This window comes from Balaenoptera borealis (assembly GCF_965194805.1).
Source record: "Balaenoptera borealis genome assembly, chromosome: 5".
NCBI lineage: Eukaryota > Metazoa > Chordata > Mammalia > Artiodactyla > Balaenopteridae > Balaenoptera > Balaenoptera borealis.
Genome location: NC_138862.1, coordinates 98,624,635 through 98,643,420, shown reverse-complemented (window position 1 = coordinate 98,643,420; position 18,786 = coordinate 98,624,635). Strand labels below are relative to the sequence as shown.

The 18,786-nt window shown below is 37.2% G+C and overlaps 1 protein-coding gene across 1 annotated transcript in view; it reads right to left on the bottom strand.

Annotated features, from left to right (window-relative positions):
* The window catches only part of WDR49 (WD repeat domain 49), a 155,190-nt gene that overhangs the window by 109,635 nt on the left and 26,769 nt on the right, over positions 1 to 18,786 (bottom strand). The window contains 5 exon segments of the mRNA XM_082393612.1: positions 10,665 to 10,832; positions 12,009 to 12,189; positions 15,489 to 15,777; positions 15,779 to 15,920; positions 17,636 to 17,671. Of these exon segments, the coding sequence (XP_082249738.1) occupies positions 10,665 to 10,832; positions 12,009 to 12,189; positions 15,489 to 15,777; positions 15,779 to 15,920; positions 17,636 to 17,671 (816 nt within the window).

Genomic DNA, 18,786 nt, shown 5'->3' with positions numbered 1-18,786 from the left:
GACAGAAAAACACACAGCAGATGAAGGAGCAGGGTCAAAACACACCAGACCTAACAAACGAAGAGGAAATAGGTAGTCTACCTGAAAAAGAATTCAGAATAATGATAGTAAGGATGACCCAAAATCTTGGAAATAGAATAGACAAAATGCAAGAAATATTTAACAAGGACATAGAAGAACTAAAGAGGAACCAAGCAACGATGAAAAACACAATAAATGAAATTAAAAATACTCTAGACGGGATCAATAGCAGAATAACTGAGGCAGAAGAACGGATAAGTGACCTGGAAGATAAAATAGTGGAAATAACTACTGCAGAGCAGAATAAAGAAAAAAGAATGAAAAGAACTGAGGACAGTCTCAGAGACCTCTGGGACAACATTAAACGCACCAACATTCGAATTATAGGGGTCCCAGAAGAAGAAGAGAAAAAGAAAGGGACTGAGAAAATATTTGAAGAGATTATAGTTGAAAACTTCCCTAATATGGGAAAGGAAATAGTTAATCGTCCTGGAAGCACAGAGAGTCCCATACAGGATAAATCCAAGGAGAAACATGCCAAGACACATATTAATCAAACTATCAAAAATTAAATATAAAGAAAACATATTAAAAGCAGCAAGGGAAAAACAACAAATAACACACAAGGGAATCCCCATAAGGTTAACAGCTGATCTTTCAGCAGAAACTCTGCAAGCCAGAAGGGAGTGGCAGGATATACTTAAAGTGATGAAGGAGAAAAACCTACAACCAAGATTACTCTACCCAGCAAGGATCTCATTCAGATTTGATGGAGAAATTAAAACCTTTACAGACAAGCAAAAGCTGAGAGAGTTCAGTGCCACCAAACCAGCTTTACAACAAATGCCAAAGGAACTTCTCTAGGCAGGAAACACAAGAGAAGGAAAAGACCTACAATAACAAACCCAAAAAATTAAGAAAATGGTAATAGGAACATACATATCGATAATTATCTTAAATGTAAATGGATTAAATGCTCCAACCAAAAGACATAGACTGGCTGAATGGATAAAAAACCAAGACCCGTATATATGCTGTCTACAAGAGACCCACTTCAGACCTAGGGACACATACAGACTGAAAGTGAGGGGATGGAAAAAGATATTCTATGCAAAAGGAAATCAAAAGAAAGCTGGAGTAGTAATTCTCAGTTCAGACAAAACAGACTTTAAAATAAAGACTATTACAAGAGACAAAGAAGGACACTACATAATGATCAAGGGATCGATCCAAGAAGATATAACAATTGTAGATATTTATGCACCCAACATAGGAGCACCTCAATACATAAGGCAAATACTAACAGCCATAAAAGGGGAAATCGACAGTAACACAATCATAGTAGGGGACTTTAACACCTCACTTTCACCAATGGACAGATCATCCAAAATGAAAATAAATAAGGAAACACAAGTTTTAAACGATACATTAAACAAGATGGACTTAATTCATATTTATAGGACATTCCATCCAAAAACAACAGAATACACATTTTTTTCAAGTGCTCATGGAACATTCTCCAGGGTAGATCATATCATGGGTCACAAATCAAGCCTTGGTAAATTTAAGAAAATTGAAATCGTATCAAGTATCTTTTCTGACCACAACGCTATGAGACTAGATATCAATTACAGGAAAAGATCTGTAAAAAATACAAACACATGGAGGCTACACAATACACTACTTAATAACGAAGTGATCACTGAAGAAATCAAAGGGGAAATCAAAAAATACCTAGAAACAAATGACAATGGAGACACGACGACCCAAAACCTATGGGATGTAGCAAACGTAGTTCTAAGAGGGAAGTTTATAGCAATACAAGCCTACATCAAGAAACAGGAAACATCTCGAATAAACAACCTAACCTTGCACCTAAAGCAATTAGAGAAAGAAGAACAAAAAAACCCCAAAGCTAGCAGAAGGAAAGAAATCTTAAAGATCAGATCAGAAATAAATGAAAAAGAAATGAAGGAGACAATAGCGAAGATCAATAAAACTAAAAGCTGGTTCTTTGAGAAGATAAACAAAATTGATAAACCATTAGCCAGACTCATCAAGACAAAAAGGGAGAAGACTCAAATCAATAGAATTAGAAATGAAAAAGGAGAAGTAACCACTGACACTGCAGAAATACAAACGATCATGAGAGATTACTACAAGCAACTCTATGCCAATAAAATGGACAACCTGGAAAAAATGGACAAATTCTTAGAAATGCACAGCCTGCTGAGACTGAACCAGGAAGAAATAGAAAATATGAATAGACCAATCACAAGCACTGAAATTGAAACTGCGATTAAAAATCTTCCAACAAACAAAAGCCCAGGACCAGATGGCTTCACAGGCAAATTCTATCAAACATTTAGAGAAGAGCTAACACCTATCCTTCTCAAACTCTTCCAAAATATTGCAGAGGGAGGAACACTCCCAAACTCATTCTACGAGGCCACCATCACCCTGATACCAAAACCAGACAAAGATGTCACAAAGAAAGAAAACTACAGGCCAGTATCACTGATGAACATAGATGCAAAAATCCTCAACAAAATACTAGCAAACAGAATCCAACAGCACATTAAAAGGATCATACACCATGATCAAGTGGGGTTTATTCCAGGAATGCAAGAATTCTTCAATATACGCAAATCAATCAATGTGATACACCATATTAACAAATTGAAGGAGAAAAACCATATGATCATCTCAATCGATGCAGAGAAAGCTTTTGACAAAATTCAACACCCATTTATGATAAAAACCCTCCAGAAAGGAGGCATAGAGGGAACTTTCCTCAATATAATAAAGGACATATATGACAAACCCACAGCCAACATTGTCCTCAATGGTGAAAACCTGAAACCATTTCCACTAAGATCAGGAACAAGACAAGGTTGCCCACTCTCACCACTATTATTCAACATAGTTTTGGACGCTTTAGCCACAGCAATCAGAGAAGAAAAAGAAATAAAAGGAATCCAAATCGGAAAAGAAGAAGTAAAGCTGTCACTGTTTGCAGATGACATGATACTATACATAGAGAATCCTAAAGATGGTACCAGAAAACTACTAGAGCTAATCAATGAATTTGGTAAAGTAGCAGGATACAAAATTTATGCACAGAAATCTCTTGCATTCCTATACACTAATGATGAAAAATCTGAAAGTGAAATTAAGAAAACACTCCCGTTTACCATTGCAACAAAAAGAATAAAATATCTAGGAATAAACCTACCTAAAGAGACAAAAGACCTGTATGCAGAAAGTTATAAGACACTGATGAAAGAAATTAAAGATGGTACAAATAGATGGAGAGATATACCATGTTCTTGGATTGGAAGAATCAACATTGTGAAAATGACTCTACTACCCAAAGCAATCTACAGATTCAATGCAATCCCTATCAAACTACCACTGGCATTTTTCACAGAACTAGAACAAAAAATTTCACAATTTGTATGGAGACACAAAAGACCCCGAATAGCCAAAGCAATCTTGAGAACGAAAAATGGAGCTGGAGGAATCAGGCTCCCTCACTTCAGACTATATTACAAAGCTACAGTAATCAAGACAGTTTGTTACTGGCACAAAAACAGAAACATAGATCAATGGAACAGGATAGAAAGCCAGAGATAAACCCACGCACATATGGTCACCTTATCTTTGATAAAGGAGGCAAGCATATACAGTGGAGAAAAGACAGCCTCTTCAATAAGTGGTGCTGGGAAAACTGGACAGGTACATGTAAAAGTATGAAATTAGAACACTCCCTGACACCATACACAAAAATAAACTCAAAATGGATTAAAGACCTAAGTGTAAGGCCAGACACTATCAAACTCTTAGAGGAAAATATAGGCAGAACACTCTATGAGATAAATCACAACAAGATCCTTTTTGACCCAGCTCCTAGAGAAATGGAAATAAAAACACAAATAAACAAATGGGACCTAATGAAACTTAAAAGCTTTTGCACAGCAAAGGAAACCATAAACAAGACCAAAAGACAACCCTCAGAATGGGAGAAAATATTTGCAAATGAAGCAACTGACAAAGGATTAATCTCCAAGATTTATAAGCAGCTCATGCAGCTCAATAACAAAAAAACTAACAACCCAATCCAAAAATGGGCAGAAGACCTAAATAGACATTTCTCCAAAGAAGATATACAGATTGCCAACAGACACATGAAAGAATGCTCAACATCATTAATCATTAGAGAAATGCAAATCAAAACTACAATGAGATATCATTTCACACTGGTCAGAATGGCCATCATCAAAAAATCTAGAAACAATAAATGCTGGAGAGGATGTGGAGAAAAGCGAACACTCTTGCACTGTTGGTGGGAATGTAAATTGATACAGCCACTATGGAGAACAGTATGGAGGTTCCTTAAAAAACTAAAAATAGAACTACCATACGACCCAGCAATCCCACTACTGGGCATATACCCTGAGAAAACCATAATTCAAAAAGAGTCATGTACCAAAATGTTCATTGCAGCTCTATTTACAATAGCCAGGACATGGAAGCAACCTAAGTGTCCATCATCGGATGAATGGATAAAGAAGATGTTGCACATATATACAATGGAATATTACTCAGCCATAAAAAGAAATGAAATGGAGGTATTTGTAGTGAGGTGGATGGAGTTAGAGTCTGTCATACAGAGTGAAGTAAGTCAGAAAGAGAAAAACAAATACAGTATGCTAACACATATATATGGAATCTAAGAAAAAAAAGAAAAAAAAAGGTCATGAAGAACCTAGTGGCAAGACGGGAATAAAGACACAGACCTACTAGAGAATGGACTTGAGGATATGGGGAGGGGGAGGGGTAAGATGTGACAGGGTGAGAGAGTGGCACGGACATAGACACACTACCAAATGTAAAATAGATATCTAGTGGGAAGCAGCCGCATAGCACAGGGAGATCAGCTCTGTGCTTTGTGACCACCTAAGAGGGGTGGGATAGGGAGGGTGGGAGGGAGGGAGACGCAAGAGGGAAGAGATATGGGAACATATGTATATGTATAACTGATTCACTTTGTTATAAAGCAGAAACTAACACACCATTGTAAAGCAATTATACTCCAATAAAGATGTTTAAAAAAAAAAAAAGCAGTAAGCTAATATTCGTACGTCTGAAACTGAGTTTTTCTTTTGACATTTCAATTTTACAGATATTTTATCATTAGCTTCAGTGAAACATTATCACCAAACTTGCCATGCATTAGTTTCTTTCCTCAATTGTACATTCCCTCCTCACACTGAGAAGGAAATCAGTACAAATATTTCTTGAGGAGGTCTAAGAATATCAATTCATGTTGCTGGGGTAAAAAGAGTATCACATGAACGCAGCCATTGTTTGCTTGCTCCTGACACAGTAAGGCTTGCAGACCAAGAGGCATAATCACTACTAAGCCCACCGTCCTGTACTTGAGTCCAGCCTGCCTTCTTCCTCTTCCTGCCTCCTCATTTCAGCCTTCTTCCATTCTCCTCATAGGGAAATAACTGACCTGCAAACAAACCAAAAACAAAAAAGTTGTATTTAAGCTTCGAGTCCCAGTGACTAAATCTGGGAAAAGGCAGTCATCCACTGCTGAGGACGGAAGCCAGTCCCCTTTCAGAGGTACCTGAGTTTCAAATCTAAAACTTGAAAGAAGACAAAGTCTTATATAGATACTTCACCTTTCCATATTCTCTTTCTCCTTTCTAAAATTTATTTATTTATTTATTTATTTTTATTTTTTGGCTGTGTTGGGTCTTCGTTTCGTGCGAGGGCTTTCTCTAGTTGTGGCAAGCGGGGGCCACTCTTCATCGCGGTGCGCGGGCCTCTCACTATCGCGGCCCTTCCCGTTGAGGGGCGCAGGCTGAGTAGTTGTGGCTCACAGGCCCAGTTGCTCCACGGCATGTGGGATCTTCCCAGACCAGGGCTCGAACCCGTGTCCCCTGCATTGGCAGGCAGATTCTCAACCACTGCGCCACTAGGGAAGCCCCACCACCAGGGAAGCCCCTCTCCTTTTTGAGTTATCTTCTCTTCTACTGCATTTCTTCAACAGCCATTCATAGAGTATTACACTATACATTATCGGTAAATATATTTTTCTCACCCTGACCATTTTCTTTTTACCATAAATAACCCCCCTTTTAAAAAAAAAGAAGTCTACCAATATTTGCAAGATTTCTTTTGGTTTCTCTTTTCTTCTGAAATATTTTTAATAACATTTATTCAGTGTCTTAGTCCAGGCTGCTGAAACAAAACATAGAGAACTAGTGATTTAAACAACAAACATTTATCTCCCACAGTTCTGGAGGCTGGGAAGTCCAAGACCAGATGCTGACAGATTTGGTGCCTGGTCAGGGTCTACTTCCTAGTTCACAGATGCCTTACTTCTCACTGTGCCCTCATGTGGGGAAGAAGTGAGAGAGCTCTCTGGGGGTCTCTTCCTGCTCACAAGAGCTACACCTTCATGACTTAATCACCTCCCAAAGGCACCATTATAAGGGGGTAGGCGGTGGGCTTAGGACTTCAACGTATGAATTTGGTGGGGGGGAGGAGGACACAAAAGTCCAGTCCATACATTCTGCCCCTGCCCCTCTCCCCAGATTCATGTCCTTCTCGCATGTAAAATACATCTCAACAGTCCTAGAAGTCTTAACTCATTCCAACAACAACTCTAAAGTCTAAGTTCAAATCTCATCCAGATATCTAAATCAGACATGGGTAAAACTCAGGATACAATCCATCCTGAGGTAAATTGCTCTCCAAGCTGTGAACTTGTGAAACCAAACAAGCTACACGTTTCCAAAATAAAATGGTAGAACAGGCATGTGACAGGCATTCCCATTCCAAAAAGAAGAAAGAACAAAGAGGTGATAGGTCTCAAGTAAATATAAAACCTAACAGGGGGAAACTCCGTTAAACTTTATGGCTCAAAAATAGCCCATTGGTCTGATAATCTGCCTTCCAAATGTACTGGGATAGCAACGTCACCCCCAAAGGTACTGCCCACGCTGTGGCAATGGCCCCACCTATGCCGCGGCTCTCTGAAGTAGCCCCACTCGTGCCAGGGCTCCATTGGCTGCAGCCCACACCACAGGTCTCTGCAGGGCTCCCCCCAACCGAGGCATTAGGCTGGGGCACGCTAGCCCACCTGAACCACAGAGGCAGTCTCACTCACCCTTTGAAACCACTCTGCAATATCTCAGAAGAAAAGATCCAGGAGCTTGAAGACATAGAAATAGAAAAGCATAGTGATTCAAAAAAAGAACCAGCTGAATAAAAATGAAAAAGCCTCCATAACTAGTAGGGCAATATCAAGCATCTTACAGAAAAAAAAAAAAGAGGGGGAGACAAAAAACTTCAGAAAAAATAGCAATAGAAAAATTTTCAAATTTAATGAAAATCCAAGAATCACAATGAATTCCAGTCAGCATAAACACACACACACACACACACACACACACACACACACACCAAGAAAACTAAGGCACATCACAATCAGATTGCTTAAAATCACTGAGAAAGGGAAAGTCGTATGAAACATTATACTACGTGTTATAAAGGACACTAAGGAGAATAAAGGACATATTTCCTGCCCTAAGAATATTGTTTTAATTTTCAATTTATGTATAAATGTGATTTGTATGTGAGACATCCAATTTGGGACACCTGGAATTGGAAGGGTTATGACAGACAGAACCAATATTCTGATGTGGGTACAGAAATTTGTAGGAACCCAGGAGCAAAACCAAAATTGAGAAGTTTGCAAATTACACAAGGAAGAGTCCACCTGAATTAGATGGTTGAAGAGACAAATATGAAGCTTGGCAAAGGGAAGTATCAGAACAATACTGGTAAGAAAGATTCTTCTTTTGTGGCAGATCAGGAGTATCTCAGAATAAAGAATCCTAGAAGTAGTCAACATTGAGAAAGTGAGCCGGGGAGAGTCTGAGCATTGGGCCCAGGAGGGCATCTGCCAACTGCAAATACAACATTCCCTACCTGGGAACAGAAGTCTTTGTGAGATATTCTAAAACGTCTCATCATTCCACATTTCAGACCTCAAGCCCTGAAGATTCCTGTTTCAAAAGGTTGCTTGTTTCTCTCCTTGCTTTATCATTTCCATTTTCTCATGATCCCAACTAGCCAATCTGATTGCAGTTTCTTTCTTTGTCCTCCAATCTATGCTGGACAGAACTACTAAATAAAATTTTCCTAAATGCTGTCTACATCAGGTCTGGCCAAATTTCCTCAAAAACCTTCAATGCTTCACTGTTTCATTTTTTCTGTTAAATGTGAACTTGGCCTGGTTGCCAAGATCTTCCAACAGACATCCAACAGGCACTGTTATGTCCTTAATACTCCATCTCTGATCTATTCATGTCCATCTCGCCCTCCATTATTGTGTCTACTTGCCTACCTTTATTTATGTTCACCATGCTCTCTTTTTTTCCCTCTACCCACCCATCTTTCAAATACCACCACTCACCCTTGAAGCTCTTCCTCATGTCTTTTCCTGCCTAAGGATTACAATAGGAGTCAAAATCTTGTTGCTATGATTTAGTAGTTAATTTTCAGTACCATTGTACAATGTTCGAATACATGCTTTTATATTAGTCTTTAATTCTTACTTACCTATTAAGTTTTTTGAGTTAACCCTATAATTTATCTTTCTTCCACTGCCTCCAATGCCTAAGACAGTTTTAAAGCACAGAAAATATAAATAATTGTCGACTGATTTAAATAAGCGGACTAAAGTAAATATATTTTTTCAGCTATTCTTCCAAAGACTATTCGCTTGATTATGAGTTTTAATTCAAAGAGCTAAGACATATATAATCCAAATTAGATAGCAAAGATCCCTAATTTTTTAATATATATAAAACTTTTCTGTAACCAATTCCTGCTGTGGTTTAGAGGCTAAACTCCAAAGGTGGATTCCTTAAGTCATAAACATGAATATCTACTGCTGATACTAAACTAAGCTCACATATTCTTTTGTCAGTAGGTAAAAGAACTACAAATCAGAATGACATGTTGGAAATATGATGAGCAGTGAATTCACATTGACCTAGAGAAAAATTCTTGTCCTGCAACTTAACAGACAAGAGCTCATCAGCAGATTACTTCACCAGTAGGGTTGGTTTTTGAGAGGTTTAAATGAAATTGTGACAGAGTCTAGAGTGAGAGCTTTTCATTCTCTCCCTGAGTGTGAAGAGAGTATTTAGACACTACTCATATTCAGACAAATGATCTCAATTTTAAAACCTTGTTACATCCCCAACCTTTTCAAAAACAGAATTCTATTAGCTTTTTCTCTGTATTTATTCATATTAATTTAAGGTCATGGCACTCAAACTAAACTTCAGGGAACTTCATACAAGCAGATTTCAAGAACTATAACTTTACTACTGTGGTCTTTTTAGTCTTTAGTTTATGTATTAAAATATCATGCTTGTTTGGAAGCAGCTGTAATACCTCCCTCACTTTCAAGGACTCTCTTCACTTTCTAGTACTTTCTTGTTTCCATGTTATGAAAACATAACACATAATTTTGTGCCTGTCACACATAGTGGATGACCAAAAAATTTTATCTTTTGGTTTTCCCACAATTTATATCATGCCAGAATTACAGGATAGGTAGAAAGTACCAAAGAATGGTATGATTTATATTGAAGAAAAAAGTGCAGAACCTATAGTTCATCATGTGGGATATTATTATTGTAGGTCATGCATTAAGGAATTAGTTCCAAACTACTAAAACTCAAAAATGGCAAAACTACCATAAAAGCCAACTGTTGGGTCCATTTTGACTATCTCTTCTTCAAAGAACATTAGGAATATACCTACAATATAACAAATGAGATTGACAGTTTCCATTCCAATCATTATTGGAATGTAGCATTATTTAATGTAGCAGTTAAGAAGTGAGAAAAATACCATAGTCCTTAGTGTCTGGACCAAAGGAGAGATCAGAGCAGAAACTGCACATTTGGATCTTGAACCATCAGATGCAAATTTTGTAAAAAATTAGGCATATTGTGAAACTAACAAACTCATTGTTGACTAGGTTTTAAGAAAGTCCTGGCCTTCCATAGATGCTGTTTTATAACATAATCCTATCACACAGAAAACTGCCACTCAAGTACTCTAGATCAGAGCAATTCAGTCATTATATCAAAAAAGAGAAAAAAGAAAAGAAACTGAGAAGAGTCCATTCTGAAGGCAGTCAAACTAATACACTTCCCATGAGAATATAAAGAACGCAAGGGAGTGTTTTGAGGGTACTTGTTAAATTCTTTTATTAAGTAGACCCAAATGTGACTAAACAAAATTAGTTAGGATCAGAGTTGGGGTGAAGTTAAATGGATTCTGCGACAATTTTCTCCCCTGTCTTGAGATTTCTTGACTGCACAGTTCGCCTGAATTAATTGTATGAGGCATAAATTTTAGAAGGAAAAAAAAAGAAAGAAGTAATTCCTGCTAGTGTGCAGGGGATAGCAGAGTCCAGGTCAAAACCTCCAGGGAATCAATTATTAGTTTCTAGACTTGAACACTGTGTGTGAAACATTTTCATTAAGAAGGTAAATGTAGAAGTCTAAGGTGACACTTTCATTGTTGTTTAAATTCCGTACCTTGTCTGACCCAGTCTCCACAATGAAGTTTGTGCCCTAACGTATAGCAACATTTGTGATGTCCAGAGCACAGCTCTGCCCAGTTAATGGTCACGGTTGCTTCTTCATCTTCACATGCACCAGCAGGATGCTCAAAAAGGGAAATCAAGGCTGTTGTCAAAGCAATTACTTGAACCTTGAGAAAGACATTACAAGAAAAACAAACATGGGTAGGGTAACTGTTGCAAGAAGATTCTATGTTCTTTACGATTAATAAGGAATAGGTATTGAATTAACAGGCATTTCTTTAATATTATTTCAAGGTTGCAGGCAGTTATATTGAAAGACATGACACTACAAGGTTGCTAATGCAATTACCAAGGGCATTTTATTTGTTTGCTTTTATGATCTATTTGTCATTAAAAACAGTAAAGATGGGGGCTTCCCAGGTGGCGCAGTGGTTGAGAATCTGCCTGCCAATGCAGGGGACACGGGTTCGAGCCCTGGTCTGGGAAGATCCCACATGCCATGGAGCAACTAGGCCCGTGAGCCACAACTACTGAGCCTGCGCGTCTGGAGCCTGTGCTCCTCAACAAGAGAGGCCGCGATGGTGAGAGGCCCGCGCACCACGATGAAGAGTGGCCCCCGCTCGCCGCAAATAGAGAAAGCCCTAGCACAGAAATGAAGACCCAACACAGCCAAAAATTAATTAATTAATTAATTAATTTTAAAAAAAAAAACAGTAAAGATGAAAGGCTTACATAACTATGAGTGGAAATTGTTCAAATTAGACTATTTCAGCATTCACAGGCATATTCTACTGTCGTTCAGTAAGAAGTCATTTTTCAGAGGTCGGGTGGAATTTGATGGGAAGACAGAAATCATTGTATGCAGTGTCTGGGGTTCAGTGGTGCTCTCTCTAATGCACCTATTCCTTTGTCACATGAGACAGGAAATAAGCATTTCCCAGGAGCTTGCTACTGAGAAGTCTGAAATCTTATAAATGAAAATGTGAACAATCAATTTGAAAGAATTATTAGAGATAACTTTAGACATTTAATATTAAATGTTTATTAATATTGAGGTCTAATAGATTAAGCATCCTATGGTGAAAAAGTTAGCAAATACTTTTTTCTAAGTAAGGAAAATGAGACTATACACAGGCAAGAAAACCACAGGGAAGATTGATTTTCATGTGCAAGGAGAGGAATTATGACCTAATCCATCTTTTTCACGTCCAAGGTGTGTGGCCTTGTAATCTATAAAGTAGTTCAATTAGGGGGTCACATTTATTGTACTCTATTTCTATTTTGAGCTAAGGTTTGATGATTAAATCCATAGTGTTCAACCTTATCCTTCCCTCACTTATCTTTCCGGTTATGTCCCCAAGAGAAAGAATTGACTCATTGGCATCAAAAGGGTCATACCAATAATCCATGAAAATTGGTGTTCCTTTCAGGCCTTGGAGTTTACATTGACAAGGAAATTCTTCTTTGGACAGCAGATCATAGAAACAAATCTCTTTTCTTGTAAAAGCCACCGCTATCTAAAGTAGCAAAGTAGAAAATCAGAAAATATTTCTGATGGATTTAGTGAAAACAATATGAAAAGCAGACATGCAAATCTCAGCACCAAATCAGACATTTTCACCTGAGGGTCCTTAAGGTATTACAGAAGTATAGCACGGTGGCACAAATGTGCTTTATTCTAACCAAGTATTCTAGGCAAGATAAAAACTTTCCCATCTGAACACACTTTCTTCCCTATCCCTACTTCACAGACCCCCAACTTCTTCCACCCATGGGAGACTAGGCAACTAATCACAGGAAAGACAAAGACATAGAGGGCTACAGCATCACACAACCATACAGAAACTTTACAAACCATGTTTTATGAGGCAAGCAGAGGCTTTCACAGAAATAAATTGATAAAAATTCTGTAAGTAGCCTTCCTAAGTCAAATAAAATCCTAAAAACTATTTAAGAAAGGGTAAATACATTTGTAAATAAAATTGACAAAACTTTAGCTAGACTAAACCCCCCCAAAAAAGAGAGAAGATACACATTACTAAATTCAGAAATAAAAGAGTAGATATTACCATCAACCTTACAGAAATTAAGAAAAGGATTATAAGAGAATACCATGACCAACTGTAAGCCAACAAATTAGATAACTGAAATGAAATGTACAAATGCCTAGAAACACAAAATTACCTGAACTAACTCAAGAAGAAATAGAAAATCTCAGCAGACATATAATAAATAGAAAGATTGAATTTGTAATCAAAAAAATTTCCCACAAAGAAAATCCGAGGCCTGGATGGCTTTTCATTAATAAGTTCTATCAAACATTTAAAGAATTAACCCCAATCTTTCTCAAACTCTTCCAAAAACTAGAAATGGAGGGAACACTTTCCAAATCATTTTATGAGGCCAGTATTTCCTAATACCAAAACCACATGAAGACATCTCAAGAAAACTGCAGACCAATATTCCTAATGAATATAGATGTAAAAATCTTCAGCTAAATACTATCAAAGAGAATCCAGCAACATATAAAAAAGATTACACACCGTGACCAAGTAATATTTATACCAGTGTAGGGAAACAAAATTTGCCACCTCAAAATGTGTCTCTTTGGCATGAGGATTTATTTAGGTTGATTATTTTTAAGAAACAGAAGACTCAGGAAGTTTTTCTTTTTACCTCCCCCCAGCTGCCTGAAGAATTTGGATAAAGGGCCTGTTCCTAGAATAGAGCTATCACCAGAGATATCTGCAAAGACCATGGGCTAGATGTGATGGCAGAAACTCAGGGTCTAGAGTCCCCTCTGAGTCCCAGCATCTCTGTATGGCCCAGCAAATATTTGTATACCAAACATTTGCTTTTCCATCCTCATGTAAATTGACTTCATCCCCTTTGAAAACCCAAACCACCATCCCAACACCCTCTTTTGTCTTTGCTAAAGATGATATTTAAGGTGAGGACTTTGGACACTTCGGTGAGTTACTCAGTTTTCCTGGGTCCCTTCCATATATACATGTTATTAGACTTTTGTTTGATTTCCCCTGTTAATCTGTCTCATTTCAACTTAATTATTGGACCAACCTAGAAGGGTAGAGGAAAATTTCTTCCTCCCAACACCAGGAATATCAGGTTAGTTTAACACATACAAATATCAACTAATGTAATACACCGTATTAATAGAATAAAGGAAAAAGGTGGTATGATCATCTTAATAAATACAGAAAAGCATTTAACAAAACCCAATGCATTTTCATGATAAGAATATTCAACAAATTAGGAATAGAAAGAAACTTGATAAAGAGCATGTACAAAACAAAACAAAACAAAAACACAACCTACAGCTGATATCATACTTAATGGTGAAAAATTGATTGTATTCTCCCTAAGATCAGAAATAAGACGAGGCTGTTCATTCTCACCACTTCTATTCAACGCTGTGCTGGAGTATCTAGCCAGGGAAATTAGGCAAGAAAAGTAAATAAAAGGCATCCAGATTGGAAAGGAAGAAGTTAAACTAACTCTATTCGTAGATGACATGATCTTACATACAGAAAATCTTAGGGAATCAACAACAACAACAAAACCAATTAGAACCAATAAGTGAGTTCAGCAAAGTTGTAGAATATAAGATTACTTTTAAAAAACTATTTATATTCACTAGCAATGAACAATCTTGAAAATGAAATATCAAAGGCAGTGTAAGAGAAAGAAAAGACAAAGCACAAGCTGGGATACAATATTTGTAAATTATCCATCATATAATCGCATATAACCAGAATATATAAAGAACTCTCAAAACTCAATAATAACAAAATAAACTCAATAAAAAATGGGCAAAGGATTTGAACAGACACTTCACTGAAGAGGATAAATAGTTAGCAAATCAGCACATGGAAATATACTCAACACTATTAGTCATTAGGTGATTCAAACTATCAAACAAACAATTAACAAACTATTAAAAAAATCATACGACAGAAATATGTACATGACTGGATATTTGATGATATTAAGGAATTATTGCTATTGATATTAAATGTGATATGGCATTATGGTTATGCTAAAAAGAGAGACTTTTTTAGAAATACTGAAATATTTACAGATTAGATGATTGGATATTTTGGATTTCAATAGAGGGGAGATGTAGATGAAACAAGATTGGCTGTGAACTGTAAATGGCTAAGGGTGGATATTGGTTCTTAATGGGATTATCTCTGCTTGTGTGTATGCTTAAATTTTTTCATAGTAAAATTTACCACCTGCTTAATGTAAAATACTAAGAATATGGATTCTTTAAGCTGCATTCTTCCCTCACAAATTGATTTTCCTTTCAGTATGTTACCTTTCTCATAGGTCTAGTTATATGAGGGTATTTGGACTGAATGGGCCCTACCCATCAAAATTAAGAAACTGACTAGTACAGTGGTCAACATCAGATAAGCAGTTCCCTGAAATTGCACTGAGCTGTGCTATGCACTGATATAGCCTCTCAGCTCTGCATACAGATCCAAGACTCTGCTAAAAACTACAGAGTCATAAAGGTCTTATCAGCTAGTAATGCAGCATGGCCTCACTGGGGACAGAGCCAAGAATCTGAGTCACTACCAGCCTTGTTGTTTAAAGGCACACAACAGAACAGTCTGTGAATTGGAGTAACTCACTTGGCTTTACCTGCATTCCTTTCAGGTGAGATGAGAGACACAAAAGAGTAATGCAGCTCTCTGTCACTGCTAGTATTATACTTGCTATTGATCAGGAGCCCTGTCCTATCATTTCACCCCTTTTACAAGCAATAACTTTATTAATAAAGACTCTGTACCTTGTTTACATTTTCCAGAGAAGCCATACTTGTCAGCCACAGGTGTTTAAGATTGTTGGCATCTGAAGTGATGGGAAGCATTTCTTGCAGCTTTAAATTCTCTCCCCAGATTCCTACTAAACCTTCCTTCCTGATGATCAGATAACGAATTGAACTTCTTAAGAAAATTACTTTTTGAATGATGTCCTTGTGTTTCACTGGGAGGAATTCAAGGTCTTTCCACTGGGGAACCACCATTGCCTTTGCTTGTTCATCTTTCTCATAAAGTGTTAACAGCATAAATGAAGTGCTTGTCCCAATTAATACAGCCATCTTGGGCCACATCCACTTTATCAAAGAGCTCTCCATATTCTTCCTTTGTGCCCCAACCAACAATCTCTGTCATCCTCTGCACAAACTCTTCTCTGGACATACAAATGGTTTGACTTGGCTCTGAGGGTTAGAAACAGGAAAAAAAACAAGACATCAGTGAAAACGTCCTAAATACCAGAGCACTGTGCTACCCCCAAAGGTGGATCTAATCAGCAATTCTTCCAAGATGCAAAGAAAAACATCTACTTTATAATGGTGCTATACTTAAATGAATTGGGGATGCAGAGCAAATAACTGACAGACCTACAAGCTGACATCCTCAATCACAGATGTCCTTATAACTGGCAGAGGGAGATAGGAGAGTCAGAGATTTGATATGATGATGCATGCAGAGGTCAGAGTGATGTAGGGCTATGAACCAAGGACTGCAGGTGACCTCTAGAAGCTGGACAAGGTAAGGAAAGAGATTATCCCCTAGAGCCTCCAGAAGGAAGACAATCTCGACAACACATTGATTTTAGCCCTGTAAAACTCATTTTGGAATTCTGAGCTGTAGAACTGTAAAATGATACATTTGTGAGGTTTATGCTACTAAGTTTGTGGTAATTTGTTATAGCATCAATAGGAAACAAATACAATGGTTTAGAGAAAATGGGTGAATCCCTGAGGAGAGTTTAGCATAGCCAGTAAAATGATATCACAGTGACACTTTAAACCAAGGGCAAGAAGTCACCTCTATGAACACACCATTACAAAGACAGCAAAACCTTATAAGTTGATTTTCTTTATTCGTGGTAGTTATGTTCTATAAAGCCATTGCAAACACTAAATTAGCAGATACTGAAGCATGGCTTTTATGGGAAATACAACATTAGGTTTCTGTGAGCCTCTGGTCACAATATTTTCATTGTCAATTCATAATTTTGTTTTATGTCTGTTTCCACTGAAAGACATTTTAATATATATTGTTAATTCATTAACAGTGAATTCATGGCCAACATTACTATAAGTCAAGACTGACTGAAGCTTATCTAACACACGTATTTTCTCCATAAGGCACAGCACAGCCTTCTTGCACTTAGACAGAACTTTACACTACACTTGGGGAGCCATTTTAAACAGTGAAATCACTGAAAAAAGCACAAAATGCAAAAACTTGGCACCAAGTGGACCACAAATAGGACACTTGTTTACAGTACGAGAGCTGGAATAAGAAGGCAGCGTGTCACTGAGTTTGACCTCAGCATTGAACCGGCACACTGGAAGACTGCAACTTTCTGCCACTCTGTACATGTCTGTGAATGACCATGAAGGTGCCTTGAGTATTGACTTGGGGGTTACAAATAAATTTTAGCAAGTAGGCAAATTCACAAATACAGAATCCGTGAATAATGAGAAGCATCTGTATTTCAAATAAGTATATAGCTTAATATTGATAGGCTGTTTAGCTTAGTGAGATTCATGATGAGAGGATCTATTTTTCTACTACCTCAGAGGCAAAGAGTCAGAATTGACAGTAAGCACAGGGAGGCAGCATATTGTAGAGCAGGTCAAACAATTGTAGGTTTAATCCTGGTTCCACCAGAGGCTGTGGGAAATACCGGCAAGTTACATCACTGTTGAGGCTTAATTCTCCCATCTGTAAAGTGGATATAGCAAAATATCAATCTCAAGAAAATGACTATGAAGGTTAAATGATATATCAGAAAACGCAGAAAAAGCATTTGACAAAATTCAACACCCATTGATAAAAACTCTCAGTAAACTAAGAGTAGAAGGAAACTTCCTCAACTTGGTAAAGAATATCTTCCAAAAACATACAGCTAACATCATACTTAATGGTGAAACTTGTAGCATTCCCACTAAGGATCAGGTAGAAGGCAAGCATGTCTTCCTCTCACCATCGCTTTTCAACATCATATTGGAAGCTCTACTTAATGCAATAAGACAAAAAAGGAAGTAAAATTATAATGATTGGGAAGAAAAATAAAACTGTCTTTGTTCACAGATGACATGATCATCTATGTAGAAAATCTGAAAGAATCAACAAAAAATCTCCTGGAACTAAGAAGCGATGATAACAAGATTGCAGGATACAAGATTAATATACAAAAGTCAGTAGCTTTCCTATACACCAGCAATGAACGAGAAGAATTTGATATTAAAACCATAATACCATTTTATATTAGCACCCTCAAAAATGAAATACATATAAATCTAACAAAGTGTGTATGAGATCTATATGAGGAAAACTACAAAATTCCTATCAGCAAAGTCAAGAACTAAATTATTCGAGAGATATTCCATGTTCATAGAGAGGAAGACTCAGTATTGTCAAGATCTCAGTTTTCCCAAGATAATCTATAGATTCCATGCAATTCCAATAAAGGTCTCAGCAAGTTATTTTGTGGATATTGAAAAACTGACTCCAAATTTACATGGCGAGGCCAAAGACTAAGATGAGCTAACACAATGTGAAGGACAAGAACAAAGTTGGAAGCCTGACTCTACCCAACTTCAAGATTTATTATAAAACTGCAGTAACCCAGACAGTGTGGTATTGGCATAAGAATATAGAACCAGATCAATGAAACAGAATAAAGAGCCCAGAAATAGACCCATATAAACACAGTCAACTGATCTTTGACAAAGGACCAAAAGCAATACAATGAAAAAAAGATAAAATCTTCAACAAATGGTGCTGGAATAACTGGACATCCACGTAGCAAAAAAATGAATCTAGACACAGATCTTATACCATTCACAAAGATTAACTCAAAATGGATCACAGACCTAAACGTAAAACACAAAACTATAAAACTCCTAGAAGATAACATAGAAACAAACCTAAATGACCTTGAGTTTGGTCATTTAGGTTTGTTTTTAGATGCAACACCAAAGGCACAATCCATGAAAGAAAGAATTCATAATCTGGATTTCATTAAAATTTAAAACCTTCTCATGAAAAACAATTTCAAGAGAATTA